This window comes from Mobula birostris, chromosome 20 (genome assembly GCF_030028105.1).
Source record: "Mobula birostris isolate sMobBir1 chromosome 20, sMobBir1.hap1, whole genome shotgun sequence".
Lineage (NCBI taxonomy): Eukaryota > Metazoa > Chordata > Chondrichthyes > Myliobatiformes > Myliobatidae > Mobula > Mobula birostris.
The window spans coordinates 34,212,003-34,228,966 of NC_092389.1; the positions used below are offsets into that span (position 1 = coordinate 34,212,003).

The window sequence follows — 16,964 nt, forward strand, 5'->3', positions numbered from 1 at the left end:
ACTAGATACAATAGATGACTCTGAAAGACTTACAAGTGAAATGTCACCTCAACTGGAACACTTAATAAATCGATCGTAAGCAACAAGTTTTATGCATCAGAATCCAACAGTAACATGACAAAAAGTGCTCTTAATCTGAATACTCAAAATATTTGTACGAAGACATTAACTGCAAGCACGAAGTATGTTTTATCTTCAAGTCCACACTGAGAATTGATTCCAGAATGATTAAAGTTCTCTGTCTTCCGGGGCACCTAGGCGTGACTCGAGTAGCAGCAGTACTCTCAATGGATACGATTAAATATTCCCATTTCAGCCTGATACAGCTAAAAAGCACAACTGCTTCCAAGGTCAGTACAGTCAAAGATGCCTTAATGCACTTAAATGAACTATTGCTGCTTAAAGCTAATGGAAACACACTGATAGTGGTCGGAAGCACCCACGTAGGCTACCTCGGAGGAAGCACGGGTGCAGAGCGGGGTTACAAGTGCGTTTAAGGAAACAGGGTTTTAAACTCCCTATACCGACCATCTTGCTGGCAAACGTGCAGTCTCTGATGAATAAAATCGATGATCTCAGAGCCAGGGTGCTGAATCAGAGGTTCATTAGGACCACGTGTGTCCTTCGTTTCACGGAATCCTGGTTAACCCCTTCCGTACCGGATGCAGCGATTCAGATCAATGGGTTTACTATACACCGTCAGGATAGGTCTATAGAGTCTCTCAAAAGCAGAGGTGGAGGAGTATGCCTCATGATCAACTCTTCTTGGTGCACAAATATATTAGTGCTGTCCCACTTCTGCTCACCAGACCAGGAATATCTAGCAGTTAAGTGTTGTCCTTTTTACCTACCCAATAGTATGAATGGCAGCGATGCTTCACTACTAGATGAACTCAACGCCTTCGATGCACGCTTTGAAAGGGAGAACACAACTACAGCTGTGAAGATCCCTGCTGCACCTGATGACCCTGTGATCTCTGTCTCAGAGGCTGATGTTAGACTGTGTTTAAAGAGAGTGAACCCTCGCAAGGCGGAAGGTCCTGATGGAGTACCTGGTAAGGCTCTGAAAACCTGTGCCAACCAACTGGTGGGAGAATTCAAGGATATTTTCAACCTCTCACTGCTACGGGCAGAAGTTCCCACTTGCCTCGAAAAGGCAACAATTATACCAGTGCCTAAGAAGAATAATGAGAGCTGCCTTAATGACTATCGCACGGAAGCACTCACATCGACAGTGATGAAATGCTTTGAGAGGTTGGTCATGACAAGACTGAATTCCTGTCTCAGCAAGGACCTGGACCTAATTGGCCTATTGCCACAATAGGTCAACAGCAGACGCAATCTCAATGACTCTCCACACGGCTTTAGACCACCTGGATAACACAAATACCCATGTCAGGATGTTGTTCATCGACTATAGCTCAGCATTTAATACCACCATTCCCACAATCCTGATTGAGAAGTTGCAGAACCTGGGCCTCTGTACCTCCCTCTGCAATTGGATCCTTGACTTCCAAACCAGAAGACCACAATCTGTGTGGATTGGCGATAACATCTCCTCCTTGCTGATGATCAACACTGGCGCACCTCAGGGGTGTGTGCTTAGCCCACTGCTGTACTCTCTGTATACACATGGCTGTGTGGTTAGGCATAGCTCAAGTACCATCTATAAATTTGCTGATGATGACGAGAGGGCGTACAGGGGTGAGATATGCTAACTAGTGGAACGGTGCCACAGCAACAGCCTGGCACTAACGTCAGTAAGACCAAAGAGCTGATTGTGGACTTTGGGAAGGGTAAGGCAAAGGAACACATACCAACCATCATAGAGGGATCAGGAGTGGAGAGAGTGAGCAGTTTCAAGTTCCTGGATGTCAAGATCTCTGAGGATCTAACCTGGTCCCAACATATCGATGCAGTTATAAAGAAGGCAAGACAGCGGCTATACTTCATTAGGAATTTGAAGAGATTTGGCATGTCAACAAATACACTCAAAAATTTCTATAGATGTACTGTGGAGAGCATTCTGACAGGCTGCATCACTGTCTGGTATGGGTGGGGGGGGGGGGCTACCGCATAGGACCAAAAGAAGCTGCAGAGGGTTGTAAATCTAGTCAGCTCCTCCATCCCAGGACATCTTCAGGGAGCGGTGTCTCAGAAAGACAGCGTCCATTAATTAAGGACCCCCAGCACCCAGGGCATGCCCTTTTCTCACTGTTACCATCAGGTAGGAGGTACAGAAGCCTGAAGGCACACACTCAGCGATTCAAGAACAGCTTCTTCCCTTCTGCCATCCGATTCCTAAATGGACATTGAACCCTTGGACACTACCTCACTTTTTTAAAATATACAGTATTTATTTCTTTTTGCACTTTTTAAAATCTATTCAATATACGTACACTGTAATTGATTTACTTACTAATACTATTTATTTTAATAATTATTTTTTTCTATTCTATATTATGTATTGCATTGAACCGCTGCTGCTAAGTTAACAAATTTCACGTCACATGCCGATGATAAAAATAAACCTGATTCTGAAAGTTAGGAACAGGGCCTTGACCAGAAAGAAGAGTGAAATAGAAAAGGGTGGGAAGTATAAGGGTAAAAGGGTAGCTTGTATAATGAAGGATGATTTTAGGACAAAATGGAGAAAGGATGTTAGCCCAGAAACCAACAAGTAGAATCAGATGGAGTTAAAAAGAAGAGGCAAGACAAGAGTGCAGGTGGGCTCCTTAACTGTAGTTATTCGACCAAAAAATAAAGTACTTTGTAACTCATGGTACAGTGGCAAATTTGTTTTCATCTAAACTTAGGTAACCTAGATGGTAAAGATATTCTAAAGGAAGAATTCGTGAAATGCATCCAAGGTAATTTCCTTGAACAATAATTGTGTACTCAATGTGGGAACACGCTTTACTTAGGTCATAATGAAATTTCAGGTAGAGGGCAACAAACGTTAAGTCTTAAAATAAATTGAAGAGAATTACTTCGACATACAATGGCTAAAGTACATTGGGAAATTAGTTTAAAAGGTACAATGTTAGAACCTAGAGTGCTTCCAGTAGATTGGAATGCTGCAAACATAACAAATCTAATCAAGAATGGAGGTACAGAATTAACTACCGGCCTATCAGTTGTCAGGAAAATGCTGAAGGGTGTTGATAAGGCAGTGATAATAGAGCAATTAAAAGGTAATTGTGTTCAACAAATTTCTTTTAAGATATAATTGTAGCTATTTGACGATATAATTACAGTTACCAGTGGCTGGACTGCATTTCAATTTCCAAAACGCTTTTCAATAGGACACAAAGGTTACCTTACAAGAAGATCTTGATACAAATTTTCTCTGCTTATGGTAATGGCAATACACAAATTTGGACAAAAGGATGGGTTAATGAACAGAAAACAAGACAGACGGATAAATGCCTCTTTTTCAAGCTGGCAACTTGGAACTTGTGCAGTGCATTGGCTATCCAAAAATAGGTGGCATATAAATTATGAGGACAGAGTATAAAGTCATTGCTGTTAGGAAAACAATTCAGATGTTAAATGAATGAACAAAAAGACAGCATGCAAATGTGAGGTTATTCATTATGACAGGAACAAAAGCAGAACAGAGAATGAGATAAACTGTGTGAAAGTGTTTAATGTCGGTGCTCAGAAGGAATCGGGGTTACATGAAGTTAATATTCAAGTGCAGGAAGTAATTTGTAAAGCAAATGGAAGGTTGGCCTTTTCTGCACCAATGATGGAGGGCTAAACACTCGTTAGATCTCCCTGTCCAAGGAGAATACACACTTGACAGAGAGGTGACAGAGTAGAAAATCATGAGATTAATTCCTGGGATGAAGAGGTGACCCTCAAAGGTTAAGCTTTTACTCTTCTTAAAAATAAGACCTGATCTCATTGGAAAATGAAAGATTCTGAGGAGCAATTGCCAAGAGGATATTTGAGAGATTCAAGAATATGGGGACAAGTTTTCAGGAGAAGAGGTTGAGCACTGAGGACTGATGTGGAGGAATTTCCTCTCAAATTTAAATATTTGAAATTTTCCCCATTCAGTACAGCTTCAGATACATTTTTTTTGAACAAGGTGGCAATTCATTGCATTAAAAAAATGGAGCTAGAACCAAAGGTCGAGTCAGCCACAACAGCAGAGCAAAACTGAGAGTGTAACATAGTCTGATTGTCTCAAACTATTTCTTATGTTCTACCTTCTTCTCCTAGCACCTTACACCCAAAGAGCTGATCTCTTGGCCACTCACTCCCAGATAGTCTGATCTAATAACCTCTCATTCATGGACAGTCACAGAATCATAAAATTATACAGCAGAGATAGTACCATTCAGCTCTCCTTATTATTACCGAACAACACCTATCCCATTTGGCCACATCCCTCTACACCCTTTCTATCCAAGTGCAAGTGCTTTTTAAATGTTGCACTTGTATCTGCACCCATCACCTCAGCACAATGAATGTTTGGAACAAGCTGTCAGTGTGAAAAATGTATCCGCTCAGCTGTGTGTGTTGGCGGGGGAGGGGTGGGAGCAAGGTGGAAGAGAGGGGAGGTGGAAGGGGGGGTGGAAGAAAGGGGGGGTGGAAGAAAGGAGGGGTGGAAGAAAGGAGGGGTGGAAGAGAGGAGAGGGGTGGGTGAGGGGTGGGGATCTTTAGAAAGCAAATAATGGGCTATTGGATGAATTCAGTGGATCAGGCAGCATTGTGGAAGGAAATGGATAGTCAATTTTTCAAATCAAGACCTTCATCTGGATAGTTACACAAGATGTTGGTGAGGACACGTTTGGAATATCGTATTCAGTTTTGGTCACCTGGAAAAAGTGCAGAGGAGATTTATGGAGATGTTACAGGGACTTGAGGGATTGAGTTACGGAGAGGGGTTGGGCAGGTTGGAACTTTTTATTGAGCATGGGAGAATGAGAGATTGTCAGACCATAAGATATAGGAGTAGGTGTATAAAATCATGAGGAGCATAGATAGGGTGAATACACACAGTCTTTGCCCCAGAGTAGGGGAATCAAGAACTGCAGGAAATAGTTACAAGATGAGAAGAGAGAGATTTAATAGTAACCTGAGGGGAATTAGAGGGATATAGACTAAACACAGGCAAATGGGACTAGCTTAGATGAGAATCTTAGTGAGCAAGGCTGAAGTGCAGTATGACTCTATGACTTTTGTTGGTCAAAGATGTATCAAATTCAGATTAGAATTAAACACCAACCGAGCACCAATTATCGTTTTCCAAAGAGTTCCAAACTTCTAGCATCCTTTGAATGTGAAATATTCCTAAACTGTACCTTTAACAATCCTGGTTCTAATTTAAACTGCTTCCAAAGTCCTCATCACTCCAAGCACCAAAAAACACTCCCCCATCTTGAAAATGTTGATCAGATCAACTGCAGCACTTAACTCAAGGATCACCTACCATTCTGTAATTTAACTCTATTACTCCACAAATTTATGCTGCAACATCTCCTAGCACAATGCATCGAACTGAAGTACGATGTCCAAAAGTGCTTGTGTGCTCACAGTAGTTTGACAACGTATGGACTCACTCAATGGTATGGGGGTGTGGACTGAAACGTACCTGCTCCCTCCCGGATTACAGAGCTAAGCTTGGAGCTGAATAGGACATCCACATGATTGAGAATGAACTCGACAACCACAGACTGAATCCGAACCTCCATGAAGGCAGCAGTGCCACTAAAGCAAGCCGATTCGATCTGCCGAGACCTGGGAAGAGTCAAATCAGGAACAGTTACAAAGGGAGATAAACTGATGGTCTCAGTAACAATGAGTGAGTGGGTGTGAATATGACTGCAAGTGAACCAACAGCAGAAACTCCATCCTCCACCACACTACTTCTAAACAGAGATCCCAGCCATTTACTCCCAATAATCCAGTTGTGACTTTTGTCACTTTGCATATGATAACAACATTACATTTATAGATAACATCACTAGTTGGCAGCACACAGTTAAGAAATGAAAGGGAGTCACTTCAACTCATCACTTGCTTTAAATACTGTATGTGTAAAGATAACTTCATCAGTAATCTTGTGCTAACCTCCATATGCTTCTGGATGAGCTTCACTACCCTGTTATAGCTCTATCTGTCACAAAGGTTATCATCTGGTGTTGGCAACAACTGGCATGGTGATCATAGCAGTCAGTTTCGGTACAGAGCAGTAGTAGCACCGCAACTTCTGTACAATGTGCCTCTTGAGATTATCCGTATATTTGATCTTACCTCAGAAGGTTTGGAGCCCAGACAATAGCCAGGTTCTTGGTGTGCATGTTAGTGATGTAACTGTAGGTTGCCAACTGAGCCAAATGCCTCATCAGAAATTCGAGAGTCCTGGACACCAATAAAACAGGTTATTTAAGTTTTATCACAGTATCTACATGGGAAAAAAGCTGAAATTTCACATGTACAACAGTAGCATTTCATCCTAATATTGCTAAGGCAGCCAACTGAAAACATGTAGAAAAGTTACAGGAGTGATGTGCGTTAATCCAGTGATGTTAATGCAAGTCTGTTTACAACTTGGAAATAAGTGACAAAGGGTTGCCGTGGAGGTGAGGGAAGTAGTACACTATGCACAAACCACTGTCCAAGAGGAGGCTGGTACACAACTCATGTCAACTGTCGTGAATAGAAATTGCGTGCAACAGTGTCCCAAGTGAGCAGATCCAAGGAACACTGTAGAATTTTGATGTGGCAGAGATAGTTGTGTAACTCACACAGGGTCACAGCTGGCTAGAAAAGCAGACCCAACGCCCAAACCTACCCGTGTCACAGCAGTTAACTTTCTCCATTTGTGTGCTGCAACTGTATTTTCTGTACCAGAAATTACAGAGATACTACTCCCACTTTAAAAAGGAACACAGAGATTTTAATCCATTTGAAATTCAACTTCCTTCATATTTCCCAAAACAGAAGAATGATCAAATAGAACAGACATACAAGAGTTGGGGAAATTTGGTTCATCACCTAAAACATTCAAAAACGTCTATAGATTTACCATGGGGAGCATTCTGACTGGCTGCATCATCGTTTGGTATGGTATTGGGGGGGGGGGGGCGCTACTGCACAGGATCGAAGTAAGCTGCAGAGTTGTAAAATTAAGTCAGCTCCATCATGGGTAATAGTCTCTGTAGTATCCAAGACATCTTCAAGGAGCAGCGCCTTTAAGGACCCCCACCGCCCAGGACATGCCCTCTTCTCATTGTTACCATCAGGAAGGAGGTACAGGAGTTTAAAGGCACACACTCAGTGATTCAGGAACAACAACTTCTCCCTTGCCATCTGATTTCTAAATGGACATTGAACCGTGAACACTACCTCACTATTTTTTTACTTCTGCTTTTGCACTACTTATTTTAACACACACACACATATATATATATATATATATATATATACACACACACACTATAATTCGTGTTTTTTTTCTCTCTATTTATCATGCATTACATTGTACTGCTGCCGCAAAGTTAACAAATTTCTCGACATATGCTGGTGCTATTAAACCTGATTCTAATTCTGAAATACACTGGAGTGTTCAAAGCGTTCATCAGTCTATATACACATACCTGTAATGAGGAGGGGGCAACTGCTGGATGACATCATAAATTTTAACCAAGCGATCCTCATCAGAAGCCACTGATACAGAATCCTGCAGGACACAAATGGTCAAATGAAATAGGTAGTCATGGAACAAAGCAGATAGCTCTCCCCAACGCTAATGAACTGTCCCTCCCTCCTCATCAGGAATTACAGTGTGGGTGAGAGTAAAGGCTAAGGGGATAGAGTTTTACATTGTTTCCATGTATTACACTGTATATGTGTGTTTATTTGTTCCTTTGCACACAAGTGAATGAGTGCAAACACCAGAAGTTGCTACAAATTTGAAACCAGGTCAGAAAATTAACTGAAGAGACAAATGGAAGAGTACTTTGCATTTCAATGATTGCTGTGGCGGGGGTTGTGGCTATTTTCCTGTGCTTTGTGGTGTTTTTGGTCCATGCCTGAGATGCACTGTTGGGTGTCAATGCTCCTCCAGACCTTTGAGGCATTCTCATTCACTGGCTGCACCATCTGCTCACAATATCTATTAGTTCAGGGAAGTGCAATCTATTTTACTTTTTACACTTGAACTGTATAATGAAATCAATTGAATCAACTTCATTCTACTTGCTGTGCTGTCTATGACATATACAATTACCAAGGATATTTCATCCACTGAGAAATAATAATTTCTGCTCAGTGTCTCTTGCGTAAACACACAGATGAATGATCTGTCTGATGTAATGTTGGTTATGTGGTAAATGCTGGCCAGAGCATGAGTATTCCACTGCTAATGTCATAGATGTCTGAAATCACACAGGTATTAGTAAGATTCAACTAGTGGTTAGCACCCTTGGTTTGGATTTGAGACGGAGTATGACAGCATAAAAGTGATGGCCACAGAGGAAAAGCAAAATATGTCCAGCAAGCCTGCAGTGAGGCAGTTTCTCTGAACAAAGAAAGTACAAATCATCAGCCAGGCCCACACTGGGCCAATGATGGTCTGACTGTCGTGCTATGGAGAGGCATAAAATCATTGCCAATTAAATTATACAACCATTAACCTCTGAATGTTGCTTCCACCATTCTCATTGTGAAAGTACTTACTGAAAACTTCTCATATAATTGGTAGGTCAGCAGTGGGTTAGGTAGCTCTCTGAAGTAGAGTTTGCACAGGGACCCAACACAATGGATATCCTGGAGGTAGAGATCCTTTGTCAGCTCAGGAATCTGCTCGGAGTCAAATTCGTGCCTTAAAGAGAAGTCCAAAAAAAGTATCTAGTGAGGAAGCTCAGGCAGAGGGATGATAAACAGTCATACTTCACTTGATCTTCCTTCAACACTGAACTCTGCCACGGTTGTAGCAGTGATGATGTGCCTCAGGTAGTCATTGGTAATTACATACGCCAAGCACTTCAGTGCATAGCGTCTCTTTTTCCCTAGCAGACAATCTCTGAATCCTTGGGATATATACTTAGTAACTCTTTGCTACATTTCCTCTGAAAAATACATTTTTTTCTTAGATAAAGAGATCAAAATAGTATATAGTCCAGGTGCAGTCATACCAAAACTCCAATTAACTGCAGTGGGACTTCTTTACCCATAAAGTCCAATACTTTCATCATGAAGTATACGTATCGCATTTGTTCTCTTAATTTCATACATATTATTTCTTATGACATGTACAAGGACATCCAAACATGTTTGAAAACGATTCTCCACCTACTTACTATTTCATTAGTTATCTGTACTCCTATTTCTTCCTAGTCAAATGGTGATTTAGAATTTCTCCACATGATATTCTATGTATCCTGACCCCGTTTAATTCCCTGATCTGTCCACATCTTATTCCAAGATTTTACTTCCTCAGTATTTATCTTCTCATGCAGATTTTTACTGTCTGACAGCATGGATATATTTCACTCAGTTCCTTCAAAAACATCACTGAAATAAATTGTAAGTGGCTGAGACCCAAGCACTGATACCTGCAGCATTTTGCTTGGGTTTGCTCAACTGACAAATTAATTTACAAGACCAAGGTGAACTTCAAAAAATTGTGGCCAAGTTGAGAACAAACCAGTCAGAATTTTGGACAAGTTAATACTGACCTTTTATTAGAAGTGGTAAATTACAGCTCAGCAGGTACAGTGGCACTCAAAAGTTTGGACACCCCTGATCAAAATTGCCGTTACTGTGAATAAAAGATGACCTGATTTCCAAAAGGCATAAAGTTTGAGATGACACATTTCTTTAATACTTTAAGCAAGAAAACTTTTTTATTTCCATCTTTTACAATTTCAAAATAACAAAAAAGGAAAAGAGCCCGATGCAGAAGTTTGGGCACCCTGCATGGTCAGTACTTAGTAACACCCCCTTTGGCAAGTATCACAGCTTGTAAACACTTTCTGTAGCCAGCTAAGTCTTTCAATTCTTGTTTGGGGGATTTTCGCCCATTCCTCCTTGCAAAAGCCTTCTAGTTCTGTGAGATTCTTGGGCCGTCTTGCATGCACTGCTCTTTTGAGGTCTATCCACAGATTCCCGATGATGTTTAGGTCAGGGGACTGTGAGGACCATGGCAAAACTTTCAGCTTGCGCCTCTTGAGGTAGTCCATTGTGGATTTTGAGGTGTGCTTGGGATCATTATCCTGTTGTAGAAGCCATCCTCTTTTCATCTTCGGCTTTTTTACAGACGGTGTGATGTTTGCTTCCAGAATTTGCTGGTATTTAATTGAATTCATTCTTCCTTCTACCAGTGAAATGTTCCCCATGCCACTGGCTGCAACACAAGCCCAAAGCATGATTGATCCACCCCTGTGCTTAACAGTTGGAGAGGTGTTCTTTTCATGAAATTCTGCACCCTTTTTTCTCCAAACATACTTTTGCTCATTGGAGCCGAAAAGTTCTATTTTAACTTCATCAGTCCACAGGACTTGTTTCCAAAATGCATCAGGCTTGTTTAGATGTTCCTCTGCAAACTTCTGATGCTGAATTTTGTGATGAGGACGCAGGAAAGGTTTTCTTCTGATGACTCTTCCATGAAGGTCATATTTGTGCATGTGTCGCTGCAAAGTAGAACAGTGCACCACCACTCCAGAGTCTGCCAAATCTTCCTGAAGGTCTTTTGCAGTCAAACGGGGGTTTTGATTTGCCTTTCTAGCAATCCTACGAGCAGTTCTCTTGGAAAGTTTTCTTGGTCTTCCAGACCTCAACTTGACCTCCACCGTTCCTGTTAACAGCTATTTCTTAATTACATTACCAACTGAGGAAACGGCTACCTGAAAACGCTTTATCTTCTTATAGCCTTCTCCTGCTTTATGGGCATCACTTACTTTAATTTTCAGAGTGCTAGGCAGCTGGTTAGAAGAGCCCATGGCTGCTGATTGTTGGGACAAGGTTTGAGGAGACAGGGTATTTATAAAGCTTTGAAATTTGCATCACCTGGCCTTTCCTAATAATGACTGTGAACAAGCCATAGCCCTAACAAGCGAATTAAGGTATGAGACCTTGGTAAAAGTTATCTGAGAGCTCAAATTTCTTGGGGTGCCCAAACTTTTGCATTGTGCTCCTTTCCTTTTTTCCCCCACTCTAAAATTGTACAAAACAAAAATAATACACTAATCTTGCTTGAAATGTTGAAAGAATGTTTCATCTTTAACTTTATGACTTTTGGAGATCAGTTCATCTTCTACTCACTTAACTATTCACAGTAACAGAAATTTTGACCAGGGGTGCCCAAACTTTTGCATGCCACTGTATATTAATTTCCAGGTGGCAGAAGAGCTTAGGCTACAGTACATACCGTTAAACTTTTTCAAATATTTTCCATCAAACCTAAGAATCTTCCCTATCTGTAGCTACCTCTTTCAAAATCCAGGTGGTAAGCCAACACATCCAGGAAATACCTTGGCTCTGGGTCAAATGTCTCCAAAACCATCTCTAGCCGATTCTAACTTATTTGAATTCCTCATTCTCACATGTTGCTTGCATCCGACTATTTGCAGATTTTTTAAACCTGTGATTCCCCAGAGGTGTTGTCTGATGAAATTATTAATTCTCTACCTCACCAAACTATATTAAATTTGACATAAGCTAGTTCCTAATAAGTTCCATAAGAACATATGTTAAAGGAGCAGGATGGGCACAGTTTAATTCCTCAAGTTTTTCAGTAAAAACAAAGATGATCCATGATTGAAATCTACACCAGTTGTTCACTTTCCATGTATGCATTGACTCTCTATCAGGACCTGTCTCTGCCTATCATAGTTTTGAATGTATTCAGTGTCTACCTCGACTGCTCTTTGGGGTAGAGAACTCCAGAGATTCACAAACCTGAGAAGTAACTCCTCTCCTCTACTTGAAATGAGTTACCCCTTATTCTGAAGCCTCTGTAGAATCCCATAGGAGAATAAGCATTCTCTCAGCATCTACCCTGTCAATCCTCCTCAAAATATTATAACTTTCATTAAGATTGCCCACCAGGAGCACATTGGAGTCGACAATGTTGTGATCTACCTGCTAAACAGAGCCGACTCCCATTTGGATAAGCAGGACAGCACTGTGAGGATCATGTTTTTTGATTTCTCTAGTGTCTTCAATACCATACAGCTCTCACTGCTGGGGGAGAAGCTCCATTCAGTGCAGACTGGCACTTCCATTGTATCCTGGTTAATGGACTACCCGACTAGCAGACCACAGTATGTATAACTTCAGAACTGTGTGAGAGACATGGCTATAAGCAACACTGGAGCCCCACTTGACTCCCTTCTTGTTTACCCTGTATACCTCAGACTTTAGATACAATATTGAATCATGTCATTTGCAGAAATTCTCCGATGACTCAGCAGTTGTTGGGTGTATAAGGGAGGATGAATACAGGGCCCTGGTGGAGGACTTCATCAAATGGTGCAAACTGAATCATCTGTCGCTCAATATCAGTAAGGCAAAGGAGATGGTGATGGACTTTAGAAAGACTAAGCTCCTTGTTACTATTGACGGACTTGAGTGGAGCACCAACACAGAGAGCCAGAGTTGCCTCTACTTTCTGAGGAGACCAAGGTCCTTTGGAGTATGCAGGCCACTCCTTTACATGTTCTACCAGTCTGTTGTCACCAGTACAATTTTCTATGTGGTGGTGTGCTGGGGCAATGGCATCAACACTGGTGATGCCAGCAGGCTCAATAAACTGATTAGAAAGGCTGGCTCTGTTATAGGACACACTGGAGGCTGTGATAGAACAGAGGACTCTACAGAAAATCTTGGCAATTCTAGACAATGTTTCTCACTCTCTGCATGCCATCTTGGCTGAGGAGAGGAGCACTTTTAGAAATAGACTAAGTTAACTGCACTGCTCCAAAAAGCGCGATACGAGGTCATTCTTACCCTCAGCTATTAGGCTCTATATTGAGTCAACCTATAGCCAGTGAAGAGATAACCCACTCCTGTTAGATTGTTTGCAGTAACTTATCTTTGATTCTTTCTACTTCCCTTGTAATATTTATATCTGTGCATTTGTAATGCCACTATGACACTGTAATTTCCTTTGGGATCAATAAAGTATCTATCTATCTATCTAAGATAGTTTCTCATTCCTCTATACTAACTACAGATGTAACCAGTTCAAACTTCTTTCATACATCAGCCCTCTCACCCGAGCAATTAACCTGTGAACATCTGCATCATCTCCAATGTATGCACATCTCTCCATAAATACAGACCAAAACTGTGCTTAGCATTATCAACAGAATAATACTGCATCATATTTTTATACTCCATTCTTCTCACAGTAATGACAAACATTCTTAATTATTTGCTCTGCCCAGAGGCTAAAATTTTGTGTTCCAGATCCCACTGTACGTCCACATTCTGTAGTTTCACTCCAATTAAATAATCTGAGTCTTACTTCTACTTACACAACACAGTCATAGTCATACTTTATTGATCCCGAGGGAAATTGGTTTTTGTTACAGTTGCACCATAAATAATAAATAGTGATAAAACCACAAATAGTTAAATAGTAATATGTAAATTATGCCAGGAAATAAGTCCAGGACCAGCCTATTGGCTCAGGGTGTCTGACCCTCCAAGGGAGGAGTTGTAAAGTTTGATGGCCACAGGCAGGAATGAATTCCTATGAGGCTCGGTGCTGCATCTCGGTGGAATGAGTCTCTGGCTGAATGTACTCCTATGCCCACCCAGTACATTATGTAGTGGATGGGAGATATTGTCCAAGATGGCATGCAACTTGGACAGCATTCTCTTTTCAGACACCACCGTCAGAGAGTCCAGTTCCATCCCCACAACATCACTGGCCTTACGAATGAGTTTGTTGATTCTGTTGGTGTCTGCTACCCTCAGCCTGTTGCCCCAGCACACAACAGCAAACATGACAGCACTGGCCACCACAGACTCGTAGAACATCCTCAGCATCGTCCGGCAGATGTTAAAGGACCTCAGTCTCCTCAGGAAATAGAGACGGCTCTGACCCTTCTTGTAGACAGCCTCAGTGTTCTTTGACTAGTCCAGTTTATTGTCAATTCGTATCCCCAGGTACTTGTAATCCTCCACCATGTCCACACTGACCCCCTGGATGGAAACAGGGGTCACCGGTACCTGAGTTCTCCTCAGGTCTACCACCAGCTCCTTAGTCTTTTTCACATTAAGCTGCAGATAATTCTGCTCACACCATGTGACAAAGTTTCCTACCGTAGCCCTGTACTCAGCCTCATCTCCCTTGCTGATGCATCCAACTATGGCAGAACATCAGAAAACTTCTGAAGATGACAAGACTCTGTGCAGTAGTTGAAGTCCGAGGCGTAAATGGTGAAGTGAAAGGGAGAGAAGACAGTCCCCTGTGGAGCCCCAGTGCTGCTGATCACTCTGTCGGACACACAGTGTCGCAAGCACACGTACTGTGGTCTGTCAGTCGGGTAGTCAAGAATCCATGATACCAGGGAAGCATCCACCTGCATCGCTGTCAGCTTCTCCCCCAGCAGAGCAAGGCGGATGGTGTTGAACACACTGGAGAAGTTAAAAAACATGACCCTCACAGTGCTCGCTGGTTTGTCCAGGTGGGCGTAGACACGGTTCAGCAGGTAGACGATGGCATCCTCAACTCCTAGTCGGGGCTGGTAGGCGAACTGCAGGGGATCTAAGTGTGGCCTGACCATAGGCCGGAGCAGCTCCAGAACAAGTCTCTCCAGGGTCTTCATGATGTGGGAGGTCAATGCCACCGGTCTGTAGTCATTGAGGCTGCTGGGGCGCGGCATCTTCTGCACAGGGACGAGGCAGGACATCTTCCACAATACAGGAACCTTCCGGAGCCTCAGGCTCAGGTTGAATACATGGCAAAGTACTCCACATAGCTGAGGGGCACAGGCTTTGAGCACCCTGGTACTGACACCATCCGGTCCTGCAGCCTTGCTTGGGTTGAGATGTTTCAGCTGCCTTCTCACCTTTTCAGCTGTGAAGCCCACCATGGTGGTTTCGTGTGGGGAAGGGGTATAGTCATGAGAGCAGGGTGGGGGACTGTGAGGAGGGGTAAGAGGGGAGAGTGGAATATGTGTTGGTTGGGGGCTGACAACAGATGGCTCATGTGGGGGATGGGCAGGGGCCACAATGTCAAATCTGTTAAAGAACAGGTTAAGTTCATTGGCCCTGTCCACACTGCCTTCAGCTCCTCTGTTGCTAGTTTGCCGGAACCCAGTGATGGCTCTCATCCCCCTCCAGACCTCTCTCATGTTGTTCTGCTGGAGTTTCCACTCAAGCTTCCTCCTGTACCTGTCTTTAGCCTCCCTGATCCTGGCTTTCAGGTCCCTCTGTATTGCCCTCAGCTCCTCCCTATTTCCATCTCTAAACGCCCTCTTTTTCGCGTTCAGGATGTCCTTAATGTCCTTTGTTACCCATGGGTTGTTATTTGAATAACAAAGGACAGTTCTTGTCAGAACATTGCAGTCCACACAGAAGTTGATGTTATCAGTGATGCACCCTGTGAGCCCATCAATCTCCTCTCCATGTGGCTCACAGGGTGCCTGCCAGTCTGTCACCTCAAAACAACCCTGGAGCGCCTCATAAGCCTCCTCCAACCATTTTCTCACTGTCCTCGAGGTTGCAGGTTTACTCTCCACCAGAGGCACGTAGCAGGGTTTTAGATGCACCAGGTTGTGATCTGACCTTCCCAGTGGGGGAGGGGGGAGGAGCTGTATGCATCCTTAACATTAGCATACATCAAATCCAGAGTCCTCTCCCCTCTGGTTGTACAGCTCACATACTGCGTGAAGTTGGGCAGTGCTCTAGCCATGGTAAAGTCACCCGAGATGGTAATGAGGGCACTCGGGTGCTGGGTTTGTAATCTGGCTATGACGGTGTAAATGATGTTACACGCCAACGTCGGGTTGGCAGGGGGAGGGATGTACACAACAACCACAACTGCATGCAAGATTTCCCTTGGCAAATACTATGGCCGGAGTCCAACAGCAAAAAGTTCAATATTCGGGCTACAAACACGTTCCTTGATCGTAATATGCCCAGGATTGCACCATCTGTTGTTTACCAGAACCACAAGCCCCCCTCCTTTACGCTTACCGCTCTCAGTACAATTCCGGTCAGCTCGAGCGGTCTGGAAGCCCTCAGTGGAAACGCTTTGATCGGGTATGTCCTCGTGCAGCCACGTTTCAGTAAAACACATGACACTGCTCTCCCGAAATGTTCTCTGACTCCTGACAAATGCCGTCAGTTTGTCCATTTTATTCCCCAGCGATCTCACATTTCCCATGATGAGAGAGGGGAGACACGGCTTATAACTTCTCTTCTCCATAAGCCTCTGTTGTCTCGACCCGGTCCTCTTCCCTCTCCTTTTTGATCCCCCTCTGCATCCACTGTGTGTTTTCCTCCAGATTTCAGCCAGTATGTCCGCTGCTCTGTTCGCTAAACCGGCAGGCATGAGCGCAATCAATTGGTCCCTGGAATAAACAATGCAGCCATCCTGCTGCCACGCTAACGAGACGTGTCCGAATGTAACTATTTCCAGTGCTAAAAAAACAAGTAAAACTCTCTCCACCAGCATGTTAGAGAGGGTGCAGCTTCAACGTGTTACCGTGAGAAAAAAAATACAACAAATAACCTAAGTTAAAAAGTTTAAAAGTAAGAAACTACGGAGCAACTGTAACAGACTGCATGCAGGACCGGCGCATGCGCAAACACCATAACATCTTTAGAAACCTAGACGATAAGCTTTGAAATTTTGCTAAATCTTTCCAGCTCCCTTTCCTTAAACATACATCTTTCACAAACTGTTTTAGCTATCCTTTTGAATACTCTTTCACTGTAATTTTTTTTGTTGATCACACTTCTGTGAATTGCTGCACAAAATTTTCTATAAC

The 16,964-nt window shown here is 42.8% G+C and overlaps 1 protein-coding gene across 16 annotated transcripts in view; it reads right to left on the minus strand.

Moving 5' to 3' along the window:
- Positions 1-16,964, minus strand: part of LOC140185133 (rho GTPase-activating protein 32-like) — a 583,009-nt gene that overhangs the window by 35,871 nt on the left and 530,174 nt on the right. For all 16 annotated transcript variants that reach the window (XM_072238473.1, XM_072238466.1, XM_072238464.1 and 13 more), the window contains 4 exons: positions 8,695-8,839; positions 7,614-7,696; positions 6,268-6,375; positions 5,606-5,751 (listed from right to left, as the gene is read on the minus strand). In XM_072238473.1, coding sequence (XP_072094574.1) covers positions 5,606-5,751; positions 6,268-6,375; positions 7,614-7,696; positions 8,695-8,839 — 482 coding nt within the window. The remainder of the gene's footprint in view (positions 1-5,605; positions 5,752-6,267; positions 6,376-7,613; positions 7,697-8,694; positions 8,840-16,964) is intronic.